The 15,364-nt window shown below is 40.5% G+C and overlaps 2 protein-coding genes across 3 annotated transcripts in view; both read left to right on the top strand.

Moving 5' to 3' along the window:
• The window catches only part of LOC310997934 (uncharacterized protein), a 266,892-nt gene extending 264,095 nt beyond the window's left edge, over positions 1-2,797 (top strand). Inside the window, exon 2 of the mRNA XM_083987780.1 lies at positions 292-2,797. Coding sequence (XP_083843906.1) covers positions 389-1,387 — 999 coding nt within the window. The 5' untranslated portion in view covers positions 292-388 and the 3' untranslated portion in view covers positions 1,388-2,797. The remainder of the gene's footprint in view (positions 1-291) is intronic.
• A 285-nt stretch (positions 2,798-3,082) lies between these two features.
• The window catches only part of slc22a15 (solute carrier family 22 member 15), a 28,062-nt gene continuing 15,780 nt past the window's right edge, over positions 3,083-15,364 (top strand). For both annotated transcript variants that reach the window (XR_014595960.1, XM_083987762.1), the window contains exons 1-7: positions 3,083-3,212; positions 6,088-6,243; positions 7,397-7,529; positions 8,862-9,026; positions 10,127-10,256; positions 11,040-11,100; positions 13,203-13,372. Coding sequence is in view for 1 of the 2 variants with exons in the window: in XM_083987762.1 (XP_083843888.1) it covers positions 3,129-3,212; positions 6,088-6,243; positions 7,397-7,529; positions 8,862-9,026; positions 10,127-10,256; positions 11,040-11,100; positions 13,203-13,372 (899 nt within the window). In the remaining variant the exon portion in view is untranslated. The remainder of the gene's footprint in view (positions 3,213-6,087; positions 6,244-7,396; positions 7,530-8,861; positions 9,027-10,126; positions 10,257-11,039; positions 11,101-13,202; positions 13,373-15,364) is intronic.

Here is a 15,364-nt window from a genome sequence, read left to right as displayed (position 1 = left end):
ATTGGGACACAACTGTAAGTAGTTGTCCTGCACGGATGCAAATTGTTGTGTGAACTGACTCTCGAAGAAGTCGGGGGAGATTCTTTTTCTCCCCTTTGACTTTCCTGAGTGGGAGCTCCGACATGAGGCAGCGTTTGATTGCACTTTTTTTTTAAACGCAGGATGTCTGAAATACCGAGTTGTCGCGAACGCAGCGCAGCACCAACGACTGGCCTCGCCCATCTCTCCCCCGCCATCTTGGGCCACAGACGTTGAAGAGGAAGTCAGGGTGTGCCGTCGTCGTCGCTGTCGGTCGCTCGCTCGAGGAGAAAGGGTGAAGAAAAGTCGTCGTTTTCGCGTTGATATGGATGATATTTAACCTTTTTGGTTCTGAATCTGATCTGTAAATATGGAGCGACCGGGTGTATCTTTGTGGTGGTTTCCTCTCTTCCTGTTCGCGGTGCTGAGCTCCACCTCGGCCCAGAATGAACCGGTTTACACGGCGGTAAACGGCGACATCAACCTGAAGCCTGCGTCCTCCGGCCCAATCAACAACATCCTGTGGAAACATAAAGGTGACCTGGTGGTTGAATGGGTGAACAAAGAACTGGATTATTACGGTATGTTTAAAGGTCCCACAACACTGGACACAACCACAGGAGGCCTGGTGATTAAAAACACAAATGAGACCTTTGCAGGGCTGTACACTGTGGAGATCAACAGTCAGGTCCAGAGTAAAGGCTACGAGGTGGAGTTCATCAATAAGGTTACCAAGCCTGGGGTGGACCAGAAACCACTGGCCTGTACTCCTGAAAAGTGCAAACTGGTCTGTAATCATGATGAGACCGCTGCATTTGGACCACTCACCTACAGCTGGAGGGAGGGCGATGGAGACTGGAAACAGTTAACGTCAGGCAAGGAAATGCCCATCAATGATGTGACGCTTCAAGGGATTGAAACCTTCAGCTGTCGGGTGAAGAATCCAATCAGTTTGGCAGAGAGTGACCCCCACAACAATCCATTCTACAAAGTGCCAGATCCGCCTTCCCCAGTAGGTCCGATTGTAGGATGCTTCTCCGTGGCTGCTGTGGTGGCAATTATTGTATTTGTTGTTACTTGGTGGAAAGGAATGCTCAAAGAAAAGTTACCATGTCTACCTGATTTCCCACTTCGACGTGGTGAAGTGAATCCTCCTGCTAACAGCAACGGGGACGCTGGTAGTCATCCCCACACTGACGCTGAGGTAAAGCTACTCAAAGTAACCTCATCAAATGACGATCTCGGTAAAAACCCCTCAACGGGAAATGTGGATGATCTCGGTAAAAACCCCTCAACAGGAAATGTGGATGATCTCGGTAAAAACCCCCCAACGGAAAATGCGGCCAACGCAGCACCAGGGGGGCCGTGATCCCACAGAACCAGGATCAGACGGATCAGATCTGGATTCCCCAAGGTCCGCCCAAGAAAGCAGAGTTTCACCTTTCATCCATCGGGGTACAGCTGATCAGCTGATCAGCAGATGCACCTTACTACCCTGCCTTCATGGACAAGTGCTTTCACTGTTTGTGTGTATTATTGTGTTCCCCAGTATGAAATATGACAAAGCAAAGACAGGAATGAAGGGAATAACAGATGGGACAGTTCACTGTGTGTCTTACTGTTACAATGGTGGCAGGAGAAAAAAAAAGTCTGATATAGTTTAAAACAGGAAAAAAACAAAAGCTCTGGCTGTTTTAATTGGACTCTAATTATTGTGACGAGGTTAAGGACTTAATCAGTCTCTCTTCCACCACTGATGACAATCCATTTCTGCCATACAACATGTTTTAAAAGTCGATGTAATGTTGTGTTTTTAAAAAAAAATGTGTCCATAAATGCTTGTGCTCTTCAATGATGATTAATGAGTTTGATGAAGAGATGGACATGATGCCTTAATCTATAGTATACCAACGCCTGTGTGATGTGACAAGGAGCTGCCAGGCTCCACTGGACTGATCTGCATCAGACGGGACGGGACTCGCATGACTAAGTTTTCTGTGTGATGAACTAAAGGAGAAGCCTTTCTTTGCAGAGAGCTCCTCCTGCAGCTCCACATCCTGAGATTATCAGACATGACTGAGGAGAGAACCACTGGCTTATCAGACATGATTAACATGGCTGAAGAGGAGGAGGAGCACTTGAATGTAATGTCATGCCTTTTATTCTTGCTTTTATTGTAACCACATGGCTGTTGGAATGTGCATGGTCTGATCTGGGCTGCTGTATGAGTCAGACAAATATCTCCATCATATTATTAGTCAGCTCTTACGGCCTTGTGTTTTGACTATTACTGTGTTTTTTTTCAAAGGCCTTAAAGTCCCATGAGATAATATGTTTTATATTTCTTTCTTTTCTTAATTGTAAAGATATTTCATGGAAAGAAGTTATCACCGTCTTACCACAAGTAATATCACCTTATGCCACTTTAGGGTCACCACAGCCCCCCACGCCCCCTTTTAATCAATTCTTTTCTGTGAACTGTGGATAAAGGGGATGGTTGATCAACAAACATGTCATTCATTTATTTATTTGCAGCCATAAAATGTGTGTCTTTTTATTATTGTCGCTTGTAAAAAATACAACATTTCCATTTTAAAATGGGCTCTAGGTTTGTCTCTTTTTTTTATTGAGCAATTGAAAATACAAACTCTCAAAGAGGATAATTAGAATAATACAGATGAAAATGAAATGCATCATAAAACTGCAGAAAACAAAACAAAACCCAATAGTAACAGATAAAGTGCAAAAAAACAACATATCAGGCATTTTAATTAAACATAAAATTGTGCAATGCAGTGAAATAATAAATAAAATGAGTTATAAACTAGAATAACAAAAGACTGTTTGTCAAACATTACATCTATTGTTTTATTTAATGACTGCCATCAAATGTTTGTGTTTTTATTATCTTAGTGCCTCATTAAAAGCCATTTCAATTTCTAGGCTTGTCTTTATCTCCTCCTCAACTCTCAAAATAAGAAATGGCGGTCGGAGAGATAACAAGCGAACCCGGAAGTAAATGCGGGTAACTCTCTCGCATTTCGTTCCTGTTTTTCTTCTTTGGCAGAGATGCAAACAAAGCTGATATATTGATAGATATCCTCCCTGGGATGGATCTGGAGGGCGCTTTTCAGGTCGTGGGCGAGTTTGGACCTTACCAGAAACGGGCGGTGGCCGTTCTCGTCCTGACTCAGGTCAGAAAATGTAAAACTGTGCTTTTACGTGTCAGAACAAAACAAAACAAAAAAACCCCGGGAAGAGTAACGTTAGCAGCTGTAGCTACTCTCATCACCGCTCCGTCCGCGGTAGTGCTACGTGGCTGTTCAGGCTCTTAAATCTTAAGCTTTTTTTTAACGCCTTGGGCTGTAAACCTTAAATATGAATGTGTATTTATTATTATATTCAGCTTTTTTAATGTTTGAGCTGTCATCACGTGTTTACAGTTAAGACAGAGGATAAAGTGTGTTAGAAAACTCCACCAGACTTCCCTAAGAAAACCCCCCGAGAACAGCGTTTCCTTGTTCACCAGCAGGTTTTAACATTGATCAGCCCACACATCTGGATCGATTACACATCTGTATGAGCCACTGATCAATTCGGCTTCTGATACTCGGCTCCTCAGACCGGTAATTAACCACATCGAGACGTTTAATTATGGCATCGCCCGCTAGCTAACTTACAGTCAGAGCCACAGTTAGCTAAGTTACTGTTATGCTGCGTTCGAGACAACTCGGACACAGTGAATTCATGTTGTAATTTCTCTTCGATTTTGAATGAAATGTTTAATTATTTCATTTAAAAAAGTTTTTGTGCCATTTGTAATGTTTGAAACCCAATAGCTACATGAAGCACTTTGAATGCAAAGTTTGAACTCGGAGTTTTCAACTGGGAGAGTCAAATTTCCGAGTTGTCTCGAACGCAGCAGTAGCTACAGTTAGCCGTTAGCTACAGAGCCCCGCTCCGTTTACCAGACCTGACACTTTTAACATTTACGAAAGGAAAACAGCTCACATCGATGTCAGACTTATGCCGAATTAACCACAACAGTCCACACATAACTAAACGTCTTAAATGATTTATCTACTTTTCGTCCATTGGCGCCAAAATCCAAATTTAATCACAAGTGTCCACGTCTTTAAATGACGTCTTGTTCTTCCTGGTCAGGCTAGCAGCTCAGCCTTCCTGCTAAACCTCCAACAGATGCACAACAACATGTCTCATAGTGGTGTTATTGATAAGATCAGGAGCTTTATGTCTTTTGAATTGTGTTTATATTATCTTTCACTGTTCACTGTTAACTGTTTATATCTATCTTTGTAATGGGGAGAGCAGTGATGAGCCTGAAACCCAGTGTGAAACTCTACAGGAACTTATTCAGGGCTTCATGTTTATAATGTGTCTGTGGATCATGTTAAAGATTCTATCAAATTACAGGATGAAGGTCAGACATTACAGGCAAAAACAATGTTTTTTTATGCACAGATCAATTTGGAGATTTTGTTCCATTTTGCTTCCTGCCTTGTGGAAAGGTAGAAAAACGGTGCCATGTCTGTGGTCTGTCTGTCTGTCTGTTGTCAGTGTTGTAGGCTCAAAAAATTCTCATTTCCTCTGTATCAGCAACAAATGGTAAAAGTACGATTCATAATAACAATCCATGGAATTTTACAGTCCAAGTCTTTAAAGGCTGTTTTCTCAGAAAGAGTTTTTCAGACTCAGACTCTGAGCTAGAAATCTCCACTTCAGCAGCACTTACAGACACCAAACCTTCCACTTTGATCCCTTTCTATATCCTGAAGGTTTTTACAGAGGGGATTGTTGATATATCATTCACAGCCTCATTTATAGGAACATTTTATTACTAAAAACATGGAGAAACTTGATTTTTTTTTTTTTAGGGCTGGTGACAGTATTTTCTCATTTACAGAGTGATAAAAAGAGATATCCAAAATCCTCCTCTGTAAAAACTAAAGACTCTAATATGTCAACACAATAAAACAAGTGGCTTTATCCATTGTTCAGATTTCTGTTCTGGAAATGTATAAATATGTGCATATTTAATTAGATATGGCCTCATATTACATTACATATTCATGGTTTCTTCGAGTTTAAAAATTCTGGATTCAGGCTTTACTTATTTATTCATGATCTAAGACAGAAACTTGTGCACATCGGTTCTCGGCCTGATGATAACTAGACTTAGATCAAAGCTCAGTTGATAAGCAGTGAACCGTCTCTGTGTCTGATAATAACTCTGCTCAGTCGGCTTTTATCAGCGGTTTTTGTTTCACCCTGAGCTGATCTAAACTCTGATTAAAGTCCCTTTTTTTCTCCTCTTTTTTGTCCCAGTGTCAGATAATTTAACCCAGAGAGGATTGAATATGATGAATATGAGGCTTTTGGAAATCTTCTAGTAAACATAACCCAGAGTATCCAGGTGTTTGGTGTTTACCTTCACTCATAATGTAGGCTACATTCTCACCGCACTAGACACAGTAATAACCTTACTTTATATTTACCCTTCACCCGCACATCACACCATCAGTTTAATATGACTACAGAGGTCCTATGTTTTGGAATGGACTACCTCCTTCATTAAGATCCATTTCTTCTTATTCACTTTTTAAAAAGCAGCTAAAAATACATCTCAACTTCTCTTGAATTTTCCGCTCTTTCCTCTTTCGCTCTCTCCATATCCCATGTCCTTACTTTGTCTTTTTATGATTTCAATTAATGATTTTTTTGTACCTTATCTCTATTGTCTCTATTTGTTACTGAATCACTTTGCACTTTATCTCTTTATTTTTTTCTAATTTCTGTTCATTTTCCTCATATAACGTTGATTATCTATGCACTTTATCTCCTTTTTTTCTATGTTTATTTGTTAGCCATAGAAATGTGTCTTGTTGTAATTTGTTATAGGGGTGGAACTTACAGTATGTACAAGCCAATCGGCTTCGTTCCCTCCGTGCACCATTGGATTTAAATGTGTGCTAATAAATAAACTCTAAACTCTAACTCTTTGGCCCATGCAGCTGTTAACCCCTGCTGTCCCTCCTCTGTGTGTTTCAGGTCTACATGGCCTGTCAGTCCATGCTGATCGTTCTGGTTGGTTCTACGCCCGAGTACCGGATCATCGAGCCTGAGAAGAGCGACGTCGCTCCGGGGGAAGAGGAGCTCCTCCAGCGGGTCGCCTTCACCGAGGACATCGACTCCATAGTGACCGAGGTGAAGCATCAATCACTGCATCTCCTTAAACACCACTGGTTCATCCTGATTACCACAGTTTTCTGTTGCCACACATGAGTTTTTATTATTTAACATAAATAGTCAGATAAATATGATAACTTTTTATTTACATTAAATAAAATAGAAAATTGAATTTAAATGCATTTCCACAATACAAAGGAAAATAAAAGGCCTATAGTCTACTTAAAGGTGCACTTGTTAATTTCTCTAAAACAAAACATAAATCTTGGCATTGTGCTTTAAAGGGATAGTTCAACATTTTGGTAAATTGGCCCATTGCCATAACCCCTATAGTCATAGCAGTAGGTTTGTTACCTTTAATTGTCGGTGCAAGCTATTTTTAGAACGGCGGAGCAGAGCCGTGAGCTGCTCAGAGCTACGCTACGGAGGCTCATTATGGGATTTCTTGGTTTCCCTCATCAAACTCATCAAATACACAATCCAACAACTCCACAACGCTCTGGTGGACAAGTTGTGAGCTGCACATTCACCACGCTATGAGATAATAACACAACGTTACCACACAGAGTTGTTGTAGAGGGAAATACAGAGACTGTTGATGAAAAACTGTCCCTGAAGGCAACGCGCATCAGCGGTTTTGCACAAATTTCCCTCTAAAACAACTCTGTTAGTCAGTTAATGCAAGTTGGAAAATGTTTTTGGTATTTTTGATTTTGACTTTTTCACAGATTTGAGTTTAAATGGAGTGGACTTGAGCTTAAAACATGTTTTGCATTTTAATAAATCCCCGGTTGCCATACGGTAACTTCGTCAGGATATTATTGTAATTTATGATCCAAACTTTTACTTGTGTTTTATCATAACCCTCACCTTGTTATTTGGAAGTAAAACACATTTTGAAAATAAAGGAAGACGTTCAAAAATTCAGTTTGCATGATTTTAGGTCTGTACAAAATGTAATCAAATCAGAATCTTTTTTAAAACATATAGCGATAAATAAATTGGTAAAGATCGGTTATCGGTCAACAATAACAACAATATTAATATCGGATATCAGTATCGGCCCAAATGTTCATATTGGTGCGTCCCTATTTGAACCGATTATTTTCAGCTCCTCTAGTTTATTAAACACACACATCAGACTTAATTTACTGTCTGTGTTTGTCCCCAGTGGCTCCTGGTCAGGCATCAGGCCTATAAGGTCAGTCTGGCCGGATCGCTCTTCTTCGCCGGGCTTCTGGTCGGGAACGTCGTGTTCGGACCGCTGTCCGACAGGATCGGCCGGAGACCCGTCTACCTGACAGGTGAGAGGAGACCTGAGCGTCCTGATGGAGCAGCTTCCTCACAACAACAACGTTAAAGGGATGGTTCACCCAAAATTCAAATTTCACTCATGTGGACTAAGGGCTAGGAGAAGTTTCAGAGTCCTCCGTGGCTTCTCTGAGTTACAGCGGGGCTCCGTGCAGCACTGCATGTCCATATGTGACCCGTTCTATCAAAATGAGTCGGATGTCGCAAGGTTCTATTTTTAGATAATCAGCTGATAACGTGGAAAACCCATAGAAAATCCAAAAAAATATTTGAAAATGAGTGTTGCTTCGGTGCAAAACATGAAATATCTCCTGAACCGTTCATGATAGAGACGAGCTGTAAACTGCATCTGAATCGCGGGATTCTCCGCTTTCCGACGGTCATTGAATGTTGCCTCTATGACGAGAAGGGACCATGGATGTATTATGGAAGGGACGGATACAGAAACAGATGCTAAACCGAGAAGCATCGACGCTAACAGAGCGTAGCATCGATGCTAAACCGAACGTACACGCTTGCACATGTTTTACAAAATGTCAACAAAACATGACACCTTGTGAACCGTTCATGATAGAAACGAGCTGTAAAAAGCATCTGAATTGTGAGATTCTCTGCTTTCCGAGGGTCATTGAATGGTGTCTCTATGACAACAAGGGACCGTATAGGGTGCGTGTAATCACGTGGTACAGGAACAGATGCCAGAGTCACTGGCAAAAACTTTAACTGCAATTTTCTCAGGTTTTAGAACGGAATAAGAGAGGAGGAGATCGTAATTCAAATGGCCACATCTCGAAAACCATCAAATGTATGACTTTGGCTGGGGTATCATTTTAAAGCTTATTTTCTAATCTTTCCATTGAAACCAAAATCTCAACTTTGAAATTTGGGGTCACTGTGACTCATTTTGATGGATCGGGTCACATATGACGGTAGCGAATGGGGCTCAATTTTCTTCGTCCAAAAAGACACACCAAAAAACATCCAAATACCTCCATGCTGCTCGTCTGTAATGTCCCTCTGGTATTGAAGCCCCGACAAGAGAAATTGTTCCGAAAAAAATTAAATAAGTCTATGTTTTAAGCTTGTTTGTAGCAGAATCGGAGACTTATTTAATTTTTTTCTGAACAATTTCTCATGTTGGGGCTTCAATACAAGAGGGACATTACATACGAGCACTATGGAGGTATTTGGATGTTTTTTGGTGTGTCTTTTTGGACGAAGAAAAGTGAGCTCCGTTGTAACTCAGAGAAGCCACGGAGCACTCTGAAATTTGAATTTTGGGTGAACTATCCCTTTAACACCTCTCTCTCTCTCTCTGCTCCCAGGTCTGTTCTTCGAGGTCGTCTTCGGCTACGTTACCGCGGTAGCGCCCAGCTACGAGGTGTTTGCGGTGTCGCGCCTCCTGGTGGGGCTGATGAACGGCGGCATCGGCCTCGTCTGCTTCGTCCTCACGCAGGAGTACGTGGGAAAGTCCTACTGGGCCATGACAGGTGACGGCTGCTCTATGGTGCTACCTGTTGCTAGGGAACATTAAAGGGACAGTCCTCTGTTTAGTTTAACTCCTGCTCTCTGGTGCTGCCTGTTGCTAGGGAACATTAAAGGGATAGTTCACCCAAAATTCAAATTTCCTCCATGGCTTCTCTGAGTTACGGCGGGGCTCCGTGCAGCACTGCATGTCCATATGAGCTTGTTTGTAGCGGAAGCTCCCAGTGTCTCAGTCTCAAATCTCGCACAGGAAGAGCAGTGAACTGAGACACTGGGAGCTTCTGCTACAAACAAGCTTAAAACATAGACTTATTTAATTTTTGGGACGGACTGGGATGGATTTTTAGGTTTTTGCAATCTCAGATTCTGAACTTTATGCACACTGTTACCAGATGAGGACAAAAGTGACCACGGAAAAAATGCCCTAAAAATAGTACAAATGAATATTTTTTTCCCTGTTTTTTTGCATAGATCTCCTATTCTACTTCTACTCTGATGATCCATACCAAATATTCAATTAATTTCAGACTTTTAACCCCTTAAATGCCAGTATATAGGGTCCAATGACAAAAATGCCAAAAAAATCACACAAAAAGGGGGATTTTTTTTTTTGCACTGAATCCAGTAACATTTAGTTCCTAAAAAGCAGCAGCTTTTCTGACTGTGATAGTTTGAGCAACTCAACTCTGTTCATTTTCCTGTTTAACACTTGCTAGTTATTGTTAGAAACAGAGAGGAACTCTGATACACTCGGTAATCGACTCGTCAGGGCTTCTGCAGCTGGAGGAAAGTGCCTCATATTATGGGATAGGACCCTGTTTGTACTGTTGATGAAGTCTGGTGCTGTTCTGAGCATCATTTGTGGTTATGAACGGCTTCTTTGATGGCGGTTGGCTCTTATCTCCATAGACAGCAGTGTTTTTCTGGCTGGCTGTCTGTGCTGAAGTCGCTCCAACTAGAGAAGTTTGTGGTCGGTAACTTGATCTCTGGGGGGGGGGGTTACTGGGTTCTACTGGATGTGACCAGCGGTTAAACTTAGAGAGGAATGTCCCTTTAACGTGTTGTAGAAACAGAGTCTTTACCTCCTCCTCCCTCCCTCCTTCAGGGACGTTGACCAGCATGACGTTTGCGGTCGGCATCGCTCTGTTCGGCGCTCTGGGCTACTTCATCCGGCCGTGGAGGAGCCTCGCCACCGTGGCCAACTCCTCCGGCGTCCTCTTCTTCCTGCTCTCAGTGTGAGTCACTCCATCGCTGCCTCGGACACTTTGTTAAAAACACAACATCCGCAATGAAACTCAAACTCTCAGCCCAAGTCAAGATGCTTTGAGGAATCAGAGACCAGGAATAAATGAAAGAGATAAAACTGAAGTGGAAGAAAAGCGGCTGTTTCCAGATACAGAGATAAAGTCTTTGTTTACACCCCAGAGAGATTCATTTGATCCATTCAGCTCAATAATAATAATGATATATACACAATAAACCATGTGTATATAGTATATTATTCTGGAGGTAATATTGTGACTTAGAATAATAAAGGTTTAGTTATTATTCCTTTGAAATATGTCTTTGTAAATTAGAGAATAGATAATAGGTAGATAGATCATTAGAGAAATTGTAAATTAGCTGAAAAGTCAGCTCAATATTTTATTAACCCTCTGGGGTTGATGGATGTTTCTAATAACATCTCAGAGATAATTCAGTATATAAACATTTAATTTGGTTTACATGATGTTACAGTCTATAGAAACCTCTGCTTCCTTTTTTATATTGCTGCAAGGTTATATATGAGTCACAGCTTCTGAGATGAGCTTTCAGTAGAGAGACTGAAACAGTTTAAGACATTTATCATCTGTTTATCTACGGTTGTGCTCATGGATTTGATTATTTTTGAAGCGTGAACTCATTTCACACAGAGCTCACAGAAAAAAGTTTCTGTGTTATTTTATCTTGATTGAATTCACTGTTTTCTTCCCGTTAGATTCAGTCTAATGTTTGTGTTCCTCTCCTCTCTCCTGCAGCACGCTGCCCGAGTCTCCTCGCTGGCTTTACTCTCAGGGTCGGACTGAAGAAGCCGAGGAGGTAAAAACTGTCCACACGGTTGTTTTTACAACAAAGATTAAGATTTAAACCAGATTAAATCCTGTTTTATCCAAATTCTGTTGCAACCAAACCAGTTTAAAATGAAGAAATATATAACATTTAAACTCATTTTGATTAAAACCATCAGTTCCTCTGAGAGTTTTATGATGAAGATGATTTGAATTTAATGTTTTGGAGACTCGTGCTGTAAAAAAACTAAAGCTAACTAAAGCATTAGGTCCCTGTTGATTAAATAAACTCGGCTTTACTGAACCAAGTTTAATTTGAAATGGTGCAACAGATCTTAGTCTTAATTTAAAACCTGGATTAACTCTAGGGATGTCACGATTAGACATTTTCTTGGTCCGATTATTGTCAGAGAAATAATCACGGTTACGATTATCACGATTATTATGCACTAATTATTCAATTCAATAGCACACAATCAGCAATCAATCGCTGCTAGGGACAGGCAGCCGCTGACACTATGAATGTGTAAAATCAAATATAGTCAAAATATAATTACATTACTCATTGTTTACACAAAATATTTCAAGTATCTATTAACCAATTCTTTTTTTTTTGAAATATTCTGGTCATAAATTGTTATCTATACCAAATGTTTGCGTTTGTTTTAATCATTTTTTGTTTTGCCTTTTTTGTTTTTAATTAAAAATGACACGCTAACATTTAAATTCCTACCAATTCAATGTTAAGTTACATAAAAAACATCTGCCGATATAGTTCCAACATCAAATTTTTGTGAAAGTGACGGTCTTTAGGAATCTTTACGATCAATTAATTGTGGCGTTTAATGAGTTAATTAGGGATGTCACGATTACTTGTTTTCACAATTAATCGTGACATCCCTAATTAACTCATTATAATCCTAGTTTAACTAAACTCTGATTGGAGCTAGTCCTCGTCGGTGCAGTGCAGCCTCAGCGTCTGTAAACCTGCTTCCTCATGTCTTCAGACTTTTATTCTAAAATGTTCTGACAGGAAGTTCCATTGGTTCAGTTGTTTATCAGAGCAAGACAATGGTATCTCCAGTTTTCTAAAGCTGTTGAGCTGTAATGATAAAGTTTCTGTCACTCAGTTTCTTTCCTTAGTTTGTTCCCTCAGAGTTTCTAGTCTTTGTTTCCTCAGGGCCGAGTCTAATCAGGGAGTGTCCTCTTTGGCGTCGCTCCACCTCCTCCCCCAGCGGAGTGAGTCAGACAGGACCGGTCTTCTCTCTCTGACCGTTTCTCTCTGAGTTTGTTCACATTTTCCGCTGAGCTCAGGAAAAAACAGGATCAAACTTTATTTATACAGGAGGAGAAAAACACAGTCAGAGGATCCTGATCTGAACCTCCAGAAACATTCAACCATGAGTTTTTATATCATTACTCTTTATATAGATTATTGTTCATATTCTAAAAGCACAGACCATAAACAAAGTGGTGAAATGACTTTCTCTAAAGGGATAGTTCAACATTTTTGGCAAATTGGCCCATCACCATAATCCCTATAGTCATAGCAGTAGGTTCGTTACCTTTAATTGTCGGTGCAAGCTGTTTTTAGAACGGCGGAGCAGAGCCGTGAGCTGCTCAGAGCTACGCTACGGAGGCTCATTATGGGATTTCTTGGTTTCCCTCATCAAACTCATCAAATACACAATCCAACAACTCCACAACGCTCTGTCTGGTAATGTTGTGTTATTATCTCATAGCGTGGTGAATGTGCAGCTCACAACTTGTCCACCAGAGTTGTTTTAGAGGGAAATTCATGCAAAACCACTGATGCACGTTGCCTTCAGGGACAGTTTTTCATCAACAGTCTCTGTATTTCCCTCTACAACAACTCTGTGTGGTAACGTTGTGTTATTATCTCATAGCGTGGTGAATGTGCAGCTCACAACTTGTCCACCAGAGCGTTGTGGAGTTGTTGGATTGTGTATTTGATGAGTTTGATGAGGGAAACCAAGAAATCCCATAATAATGACTATAGGGGTTATGGCAATGGGCCAATTTGCCAAAATGTTGGAACTATCCCTTTAAGGGCTTTTATTTATTGCGCCCGGCCCGTTGCCGTGGTTACCACCGCTCTGCTCTGATTGGCAGGTCCTGCGCTACATGGCGCTGATGAACGGTAACGGTGCAGCCAACCACCTGACGCTGCAGCGGGTCAAAGGCGCCGGTGGAGGCGGTAACCGTGACAACAGGGGCGGCGTCCTGCAGCTGGTGGTCCACCCGGTCCTCCGGCTGAGGACCATGGTGCTCATGTACGTCTGGTGAGTACGTCGCACCACAGAGGAAGGAGCCACGCCCACTTTATCACTTCAAAATAAAACTCAGCACATCTGGAAACCCATAGTTTAGTTTAGTTTAGTTTAGTTTAGTTTATTAGTTTAATAAGGGACAATGTGCAATTACATTAATCATTTAAAGGAGAAAAAAATGAAAAGATGGTTGCACCACATGAGCTTCATGTCAAAGGAACGAAACGTAGCCGTTGCAGACTTCTTCCAACACTTCCTCCAACGCTTTGTGACACGTCCAAAGATACAAAGAGTCCACAAAGTGTTTGTTGTAACAAAAATAAAAAAAAGAGCCAATAAGCAGTTTAGTTATCAGGTTCAGGTGACTTTATTGATATCCAAGGGTTAACTAGCTTCACAGTCAAGAGTCGAAACATCCATCACAATTCAAAACTAGACATAAACCATGAAACAAATTAGAAATGGTGCAATTTAGTTTAATTTAAAAGATGCAATTTAGACCCAGAGACTGTGGCAATACTGAGGCAAGATGCAATATATATATAGGAGAAAGTGCAATAATTATTTATTACAATAATGATTTATTACTTTGTATGAACTATGAACTTAGTCGTACTGTCTCTAAGTGATCTCTGTTGGTTGTGTGTGAGTATGTGAAATGGTGAATGGTTTTAATATCTGTATGCAGGATGTAGCTACAGTATTGATTGTCCAAGACAATTTTCCCTCCGGGGAGTTTATTTTGATTGATTGATTGATTGATTGAAATGACAGAAAGTTCTGCAATCCATGAAATAAAAACATGAAATAAAAACAAATAATTAAAAACATCAAGAGCAGATTTCCTACAGATATAGTAGGTTAAAAAATAAATAAAGTAAATGAGATGAAAATCAGTCTATAAATAAAAAGGTAAGAAGGAAGTTGTAGCAAAAAGGAAAAATAATGGTCTCAATAAATAATAATAATAATGACGGTGAGATGATGGTTAGATGAAATTAAAGACAAAAAATATTTTAGAGCTTCTAGTTCCCTTCGTGTTCAAAACTCTCCTCACCACACACAGCAAGTAAAAGAACAGAACCACACCCACTCAATGTGTTAATGCATAAAGGCGTAAAACCTGTGTAAAGAAACAGGCAGAATATATTTGGCTCCTACAGTAGCTTATAATAACAACCTAGTTACTCTTGGTTTTCATCGTCTCTCAGCAGCTCACAGTTTAAAAAGATCAGAACATTTAAAATTTTAATTGACTTGTTTACACAGGAGCAGCTCATTCTAGTTCTGTGTGTCCTCTAAGGCAGCGTTTCTCAACCTGGGGCATGATAAAATATCATTTTACTAAGTGACATTTTTCATTAAAAAAAAAAAATAGTGCCTGCAGCCATCAGTATACGGGCTGAAGTGCAGAAGCTATAAAATCCCACATGTTTTCATGGGAAATTGGTCATATTCTAACAAGAAGCCACTTTTTGATTCACCCTCGTTTGTCTTTTTAAATGTATTTAATGCATTACGCCGTGACGACAAACTCAACACCTCCTGTCTGCGTGTCGTTAGACGGTCTCTATTCATTTCTAAATCTGGGGTTTTATTGTGAAATATTGCACAGGAAGATAGATGATGTAAAACTCACCAACCACTGCTCTCGAAGTTTGAGAACCACTGCTCTTCACATCAAGGACCCTAAACTGACACAAATCAGACCACCGACCCCCCCATTGGACAAAATTTAGAAACAAACACCAGAAATACACAAACATTTGTTCTGAGACTGAATAATGTTACTTTTTTGAGTCAATGTACGTTCAAATTTCGAGGCATTTCTGGAATTTTTTTTTTTAGAAAAAGTTGGGGACCCCCTTTAACCCTCTCAAGGACCCTTGAGGGTCCCCGGACCCCACTTTGAGAACCACTGCTCTAAGGAACATAAAGCAGCTGGTGCTTTTAATTTGAAGGGCTGGCCGCTCACATTCTTCAGATATCTCAGTGGAGCTTGAG

Source organism: Trachurus trachurus (genome assembly GCF_905171665.1).
Source record: "Trachurus trachurus genome assembly, chromosome: 15".
NCBI classification, from domain to species: domain Eukaryota; kingdom Metazoa; phylum Chordata; class Actinopteri; order Carangiformes; family Carangidae; genus Trachurus; species Trachurus trachurus.
The sequence above is the reverse complement of the archived record's forward strand: the minus strand, read 5'-3'. Positions and strand labels throughout refer to the sequence as shown.